An 8,785-nucleotide genomic window follows, 5' to 3' on the forward strand; every position below is an offset into this window, starting at 1 on the left:
CATGTGTTTGCTGTACTAGTTTGGGGTTTTTTTAATGATGATACCATTCACAGTTGTTAACGTACTTTGTGTCAGCAGTAACAACAATAAGTCATTATTGTTGGTTATACACCATATGCCTTCTCTATACTAAATGCTTTCCGTGTTTTGCAAAAGACTCCTTTTTTTCTCTTGTATAGAAATCTCTGCACAGAATACCAAATGCAGTTTCAAGACCAGATTAGAGGGAAGGGGAAAAAAATCCCCAAACAAAACAGAAAAGCAGCTGAACATAAGTAAGTTTGTATTTTCATTTATCACCACATTACTTATGTGGTGATAGAGGGACTAATGTAATGCTGAAAGCAAGCGAGCCATTTTAAATCTATCTAGCCTTTGCAACCCTTGCAGTAGTGAAGTATACAAAATGCACTCTTACAGCAGTTTTCTGTCACCATATGCATCACACTGCTGGAGTTGATAAATGAGGGCAAGGAAGCTGCAAGCCCGAGGTTTTCATATTAAATGACACCTCCCAATTAACAATATACTGTTTAAAAATAAAACTATAAAAATAGAGCTCAGTTGAATGCAAACCTGCAGGAAAAATATTGCACTTCAAATTATTTATTGAAAAAGAGATTGCAGCTCATTAGTCACTAGTGCATGTAATCTTTACAAAATCAATTGTAATTACATTGTATTAACAGGCATTTTTAAACTGGTAAGGCTTTCAGGAGCACAGATCCAAACCCACATGCTCAAGTGTTTAGTGTTGCTTTCTTCTAAATGAACAGCCTGTGAACAAATCAAATGAGTATAGGGATGAATAGTCCTTGCATTGTCAGGCTGCCTTGCAAAACTGCCCACCCAACCTAAGTAGGAAAATTCATGCGATAAATTTAAACCTCAGGTACCATAATAGGTGAAGATTTAGTACTTCAAGTCTTCTCTGACTCAACCAGGCAACACAGCCGTTGTATAATTCTTACTAAAATAAGGGCAAGGAATACTATTTCTTTTCTTCCAGATGCCTTTTAAAACTTCATTCTGCTGTTCCACCCCTTTAGTCATACAAACCCCAACTCTAAGCAATTTGCAAGATAAGTGTTCCAGTACCATTTTCAAAATCAAAGCTAAAATGTTTGCAAGCTCTAGATACATAAATGCATTTACATAAGTGGAAGTTTTAGGCTACTGAACATTGCCTCTTACCTTCTGTTAGTCTGGCTTTACCCCCAGTAGGCTGACACAGGACAGTTGAGCACCCTACGCACAGAACAACTGTCTGAGCATGGCTGAATACAGTGGTGATCTTGTAGCATCCTGGAAAACAGCACGATTAAAATTTCCATTGACCATTTCTAGCATGATTTTTTGTATGTGTAATTGAACCAGGTACTTGAAATACACTTGTCCAAAAAGGCATCTCTATTTCATTCCACAGCAAACCAAATAAAACAAAGCAAAACGTGGTTACCGTGATATGAACTAGTTGCTTTTACTGGCATGCGTATGAAAGCTAGTTAGTTAACTGAACCCAGGATGAAAATCAACATAGCCTGATAGCTGTAAAGCCCTAATTAGCCTGTGATATGTCTCCTGCAAAAGAGTCAAGGAGAACTAGACTAGCCTTCTCTGTTGATTAGAACCACCCATCTACCTAGGGAAATATTTAACTTGTAATAATAGAACATTGCTGTTGGCAAAGTCTGGTAGCTGTGAATATAAACACTGATGTTTGAATCCATGTTTGCTTTCTGTTAATAATCGGTGCCCATAAGGCATGTGCTTAGTTGCATTCTATAAAGCTAGCATCATATCCGAGTAAGACTTGCACAGAATAACTTCACTAATTCCAGATGCAAGAAGAGGCATCAGCAGCACTTTGTCTACAACTTCTAAATTATATGACTTATAAAAGAATGAAATCACTGTCACACATGGCTTAGACAAGCAAATTTCACTGCTTTCATTCTTTTCCCTAAAAAGTGTTTTTAATTACCCACAAGGAATTTTTGGAGGGAGAAAATTTGTAAAAGATTTTGTCTAGATGTGGATGTACAGAATAGACAGATAAAGGTGAGCACAGATTCCATTTTCAGCATGCTCGGACCCCAAAAATAAGATAGAATGTATGTTGTGAGGAAGGGCCTTAGAAAGCTCTTGGCGCCTCTTGCTTAAGGCTCCTGTCAATATCGAAGTTCTCCTGCTTTGCTCTGTATGCCCCTCAAACTCAGTAACCAATTAATCCAACAATAATGAAAATAAGCAATGACCTATGGGCCTGTGTTGACATTAACTGTATTGTAGTATGTGTGTGCATGCACACTGGTTTGAAGAAAGTTGAAAAAAAGAAGCAGTATCAGTAGCTTAGCCTTCAACCATGTTTTTTTAAAAGTAACCACACTGTACTTTCAATCTGTTTTAATGGATTCACATCACTTTTAGATGGAAAACAATGTCTCAGAGCTCCTTAGGAATCTAAGCTACTAAGAAAAGATAAGATAATTAGAAAACCTGACTACAGCAACAGTTCCCTTCTTCTAGTCGGGATGATCACTCCTGTAAGTAAGTCTATGCATTTTCTGACTGCTACAGTAGTAAACAGTAAATAAGTTAAGCACACTTGACAGTTTCTGTGCCTACACATGGATGTAGCTGTGCTGACAGAAGAAGGTGTTTGCTGGTAGAACATCCTCCATTGATTGTGCTGGAAAACCCCAGGTTTTAGTTTATAAAAGAGAAGATGGTTATACTGATGTTTCTGAGCCAAACTGGTGAAAATCTTTGCAAAGCAGAAGCAAACCCCTGTATGTGTGTGCTAGATGTCACCTTGCTTCTTGACAGCAGCATGTGATAAAGGCAGTTGTAGATGTTTCACTTTCTATGTAAAATTACAGTTGCCGGCATATATCCCTGTGAAAAGTTTTTCTGGGTGCTCTTCCAGAATCAATCAGCTTGCAGAAGGAGGAAAACAATGTTGTCTTCCATTTGAAACTTGAGCCACGGATGCTTTAAAGCAAGAAAAAAGACTACAAGAAACCTGGAGAGGGACTTTTTACAAGGACATTTAAGCACATGTCCTTGTAAAGGTCAAGGGGGAACGGTTTTAAACTGAGAGGGAAGAATTAGATTAAACATTAGGCAGACGTTCTTCCCTGCGAGGGTGCTGAGGGGCTGGCACAGGGTGCCCAGAGAAGCTGTGGCTGCCCCATCCCTGGCAGTGTTCAAGGCCAGGTTGGACACAGGGGCTTGGAGCAAGGTGCTTTAGTGGAAGGTGTCCCTGCCCGTGGCAGGGGGTCGGAGCTGGATGAGCTTTAAGGCCTGTTCCAACCCAAACCAGGCTGGGATTCTGTAATTTCATCTCCATACATGTAAATCTGAAGGGAGGTGCGTGTGTGTGTGTGTGCCTACTTGGTCGGAAACGCACCAGACCTCCGGAAAGAAAAATAAAAACCCTGTTGTTTACATTCACTTTTGAAAAAGGGTGAAAACACTCGTTGTTAAACAAACAGAGCAATATATGGACTGATTTTTTCTGTACAGAACAGATAAACGACATTTATATTGGAAAAAAGAAAATCAGACCTTTAATGGAGATGACCCGTGTACAGAATTAGTTCTGATCCTTTCTGTAAGATATAATTTAGATACTTACCTGGGCATTTTACATCCATGAAGTAGGAGTTGGGGCTCTGCACAAGCCGTTTCTTCTTGTGCTTTCTCCTCTCATCCTCCGCGGAGGGGTGCACCAGGTCCTTGGCCAGCTGGGGAGGGCAGAGCACAGAAGTGTTGGGCTCAACGCACAGGCTGGACGCCGCGAAGCCGCCTCCAGCCTGTGCCCGAGCACGGCCGCAGCACTGGGAGCAACGGCCCCGGCCCCGGCGGCCTCGGGGCGCGGTATCGCGGTGGCTCCGGCCGTGGCTCGGAACAACTTACGGGCATCTCGGCCTGCAGCGGCGCCGGACCCGGACCCGGACCCGCACCCCGACCCCGACCAGAGCTGCTCCTGCCGCTGCCGCCCCTGCTTCCGGCGGGCGGGGCCCCCCGGCTCTCCCGCAGGAGGAGGAGCGGGAGCAGGAGAGATTGCGGGGGGCGATGGGGCGAAGGGGTCCGCTGCGTCCTCTTGGGGATGTGGTGTGCGGGACTGCCACACTGCGAGCGGGTCACTGCCCTGCGTGTCACCCGTGTCCCTTTAGTTGACCAGGAAATCAGTGCAGCTTGTGTGCACGGTGCACTGGCTTCCTGCAGAGCACCTCTGTACGAGCGCCCGCTGCTTCCGCGCCGACAAAATGGCACAAAATCACAGGAAAAGACAGCGGGAGACCTTTTGGGATGGCCATGGCAGTTTGTGGTGGGGCAGTGCCGCAGTGCTCGCTCTACCTGCAAGTCAGAAACTGGTTAAGCACAGAGAATGATAGTCCTAATGTGCTTCCAGTTCTCTTTTCAAAAAGTCTGCTCATTTTCCCCTCTAACAAAGGTATAATTAGGAACAATTCCTTCCCCAAAGGCTGCTTACGCATTGAAACAGGCTGCCCAGGGCAGTGCTGGAGTCACCGTCCCTGGAAGTGTTCACAAACCTTGTAGACAAGGCTCTCAGTGACATGAGTTAGTAGTGGCCTTGGTGGTGCTGGGGAACGGTTGGACTTGATCTCAAAGGCCTTTTCCAACCTGGCTGATTCTGTAATTCTATGATTCTATGATCTAGAAGTCCCATCTACTTTTATATTAGATGCTGACTACATTGTCACTTGTGGTGTTTCGCAGTAAAAGACACGTTGGGTGAAGCTGTGCTCATGTGCAGGGGTGGGGGGTTTTTTCTCAGTTTGCCACCCCAATCGAAAAGCAAAATGCGTAAGAAATTCTCTACTTCCCATTTATGGGCTCCGGTCAACTTGGAGACCCTCATGGAAATCAAAATGTTGGAGATAGTGGGAAGGAAAAAAAACAACAGAATTTTCATCAATCTTTTTAGTAAGAGCCTGAGTGGTTTTTTTTTCCATAAGTCAAATTGTGAAAATAATCACAAATATCATCTGTAAAGACTCTCGGATCTCAAGTCCCAACATTTAAAGGTGTAATTCACTACAAGCCCGGTAAGTGGCACCAATAGGCCTGGGACGCATGAAAGTGGGCGGTATGGAAAGTCTTCTAAAATGTACAAGAGGCAGCGTGCTGAGCTCTCCTCCTCCTCCTCCTTTTTCTCCATCTGGGGGAGAGAACTGATGCGTTTAGCAGGCAGTATTTTAAAAGTCTGCCATGAGCACAGGTGGAGATGGAAGTTTATAGAAACATATCTTTGTGACAACAATACTCCCAAAGCTGGAATGGCCTCTGCAGTGCTGACACTGTACGTGACTTTCACAACGCTTTCTTCCCATCCCAAAACCCAAGAGCAGACCACCGTGTTGTAGTGCTCCAAGCCATTACATTGGTTTCCCTTTTCTCATCATCGCAACCATTGTCTTGTAACGTTGTAATGCTATGTTAGCATACCTTCCTTATGGGCTGGAGTGGTGATGACACACAAATAGTGGTATTTTGGAATTATTTTTTGTTATATCATGGGGAATTTAGTATGAAAGGCTCTGACTCATATTTTCCTCTGCATGCTGTCATGTGACGCGAGGAACACGAACCAGCTGTCAGTGCAGTCAGTTCTCGAGTTTTGGTTGTTCCTACTACCTTTCAGTCTTCTTCAAATGCATGTAATTTATCTGCGAGCAGAAGGAAAGGGGAATCATCTGTTTAAGCCTCTTAATTCAGAATCTGAAGGAGAAAAACATTTTTCCTTTAAGAAAATAACCTTTGCAATGTATGAAGCACCACCAACAAAAAAAGACAACTTCTAAAGTGCCGCCCTTCTTCCCCTCTTCCTCCCAGCTTTCTCTTCTTAACATCTTTCCTGCAAGGAGCCTCTGGTGCGTGAGGAAGACTTTAGAGTCACAGTTTACATTAAAAATTGGTTTCTGTGGAAGGAGGGGCACACAGGATGATCTGAAAACAGGATGTGTTTTGGACACATTCCTCTGGTTCTCTATTTTGGTTGTACTGGAGATTCATTTCCTTTTCATAACTGCTTGTAGTTCAGTGACCTGCTGGACGAGTCAGTTGTAATGCATTACCTTCAATCGTAATGACTGAAGCTTTTTTGAAGTATACTCTTTAGAAAACAGAAACACAGCAGAGTTTAAGTTGCAAGTTAAGGAGGAGAGAAATGCTGTCTCTACCACAGAGTATTGTCATTAAGACCTTTTAGATCTGCATGCACTAGCCAGCTCTAAGCTGCACTCAGAATAAGTAGGTTCACTTCAAGTGGTATGTTTGATGTGCAGCACAGTCTCCCTGTGGTTTTGCCTATACTGCAGCATTAAGTATTACAATTTTAATGGATTATAAATTAATGGTGTAAACCGTGGCATTAATGGTGTAAACCATTCATTTGGTTTAAATATGCTTATGCTGAGATAGTTTAGATGAGCTCTGGAACTTAAAGAAGGTCAACTTTTAGCACTACTACAGCAAACCTTGAAGTTAAGGGAACTTACAGATAGCAGCCTTCCAGTATCTGAAGGGGGTCTATAAGAATGCTGGGGAGGGACTCTTCATTAGGGACTGTAGTGACAGGACAAGGGGTAACAGGTTAAAACTTAAACAGGGGAAGTTTAGATTGGATATAAGGAGGAAGTTCTTTACTGTTAGGGTGGTGAGGCACTGGAATTGGTTGCCCAGGGAAGTTGTGAATGCTCCATCCCTGGCAGTGTTCAAGGTCAGGTGGGACAGAGCCTTGGGTGACATGGTTTAGTGTGAGGTGTCCCTGCCCATTGCAGGGGGGTTGGAACTGGATGATCTTAAGGTCCTTTCCAACCCTAACTATTCTATGATTCTCTAAGAGTCTTACGGTGCTTTTCCTTTCTGAACTGAACTAAACATATTTTAAGAAATTTTTCTTCACCTGATAATTACTTGATTTAACCGCTCCTATATAAAGTTCTACAGCATATACATCTGGAAAATTCAGACATTTAGATCACGAGAGTAAGGGAGAGTACTATTCTTTGTAAAGACCACAAGACTTGAACCTATGTGTTCATCTTTCCTAAACTGGGACTTAAAAGCGGGACATATGGACATACCAAATGCAGTAAGACAAAGTGTAGAATGAGCACAGAAGTATCCACCTGCAGTGAAAAACTTATTTACTGCAACTGGGGAATAAGTTAACATTATTTTTAAAGGGGTGTCACATGATGGTCATCAAACAGTAATAAATTGCAGAGGCATCTGCCAAAACCAGAGTTGTTATAGATATACATCAAAAATATTATGATATTAGTTAGCAGAGTCCAAAAGCTAAAGAGCAAAGCTCGTGATAATGATTTGCAGTGAGGTGGCATTTGGGACAAACATGCCTTATAAGATTAACTTTTGTAGGACTTGGACCTGTGGATTCCAGTTAACGTCAAAATAACACGGTTCTGGTTCTACCCACAGGTTTTAAACACGACTGTTTTTTTTGAAACCTTGTACTTAAGCAATTAAGATGTAGATTTTCCTACAATTTTGTATGCATTGAACAGAAGGGCTTGATCAAAGACATCTTTCCACACAGTTCTCTTTACTTAACCAGTCTCACCTTTGAACTGAGGGGAAAAGAGGTTTTTAAAAGCTCAAGGTAATGACATCTATCATCTGAGAGAGTGAAAATGAGAGTGGGAATGAAGTAGCAGTGGAATCTTTTGGTTTGTTTTTTTTCCTTAAAAATGTAGGTGTTGGTAAAATAGTCACAAGTTTTCATGATGAGGTATCATAGTGCCTTGGTTACTGAGCCTTAACAGCTTTGATAGTACTCCTCAGGGTTTTACTAGGATATTCAAAGTGTACATTGTACAATTCTGGGTTTTCCATGTTCTAAAAGATAAAAAAATGTAACTCTTAATTTTTATATCTTGTTTTTAAAGTTCATGGCTAAGTAAACATCTGTCCCTTGAATCTGGAAGACTGGCACTTTCCCAAACCCGGCGCAGTATTGCAAAGCCCTCATGTAATTGAAGAGGGAAGTAATTTGCATTATTTTTCTATAAAACTCCTCTTGTGTAACAGATGGTGATCGCAAACATATTGCTCCAGAGACATATGGAAGCCTGTTTGTTCCATAAAACTCAAGAGTGAATATTAACCCCAAAATTACTCTCTTCAATGCTGACATACGATTGTGGAGTAATCTTAAGTATGGGCGTTACAATATGTAGCAACTCATGTCTCTGAAAATACAGATACAGGGAAGTGTTTCAGAGATTAGTTTTTTATTTGCCATTTCCTATAATATGATGATCCATGCCAGTCTGAAAGAATTAACCGATTTGGTTTAACTGCTACAGTGCCAGGTTGCCATTATCGTGTATAAGATTTAGTCTTGTAATGAGTACCTTAACAACCCATCTTAACATCTGAACAGCCCCGCTGCTAATTATACAATACAAAAATGAACCAAGCAGCCACATTTCCAAAGCCTTGAGCTCAGCAGAGGTCTCAAAGTGTGTAAAAAAAAAAGAACTGGCAATTCCCCCTATCCTTGTTTTGTTGCCTTGATCCTGCTCTGTCAGATGATATTCTGGTCTCCAGAGGTCTCAAACAATGAAATTTGTACTTGAATCACAACACAGCCTCTGTCATGTAAAATTAGATCTTGATACAGTTAACTGAAAGCTTGGTTATCATTCATGATATTCGTCTTCTGCAGAGATTTACACCAGCTCCGTCATTGGATATTTGATGGTTTGTTATGACAAACATGTATTGG

At 41.9% G+C, this 8,785-nt stretch overlaps 1 protein-coding gene across 1 annotated transcript; it reads right to left on the reverse strand.

Moving 5' to 3' along the window:
- Positions 1–590: 590 nt before the first annotated feature.
- RPS27L (ribosomal protein S27 like) lies at positions 591–4,048 on the reverse strand. Its single transcript, XM_057399624.1, has 4 exons — positions 3,922–4,048; positions 3,641–3,749; positions 1,195–1,305; positions 591–777 (listed from the first exon to the last, which is right to left on the reverse strand). Exons 1-4 carry the CDS (start codon positions 3,925–3,927, stop codon positions 749–751), a joined length of 255 nt encoding a protein of 84 aa, XP_057255607.1. The 5' UTR covers positions 3,928–4,048; the 3' UTR covers positions 591–748.
- Positions 4,049–8,785: the final 4,737 nt, after the last annotated feature.

The sequence above is a fragment of the Pezoporus wallicus genome, unplaced genomic scaffold (assembly GCF_028554395.1).
Source record: "Pezoporus wallicus isolate ANWC-B61680 ecotype Strahan unplaced genomic scaffold, APGP_CSIRO_Pwel_v1 contig_3952, whole genome shotgun sequence".
NCBI lineage: Eukaryota > Metazoa > Chordata > Aves > Psittaciformes > Psittacidae > Pezoporus > Pezoporus wallicus.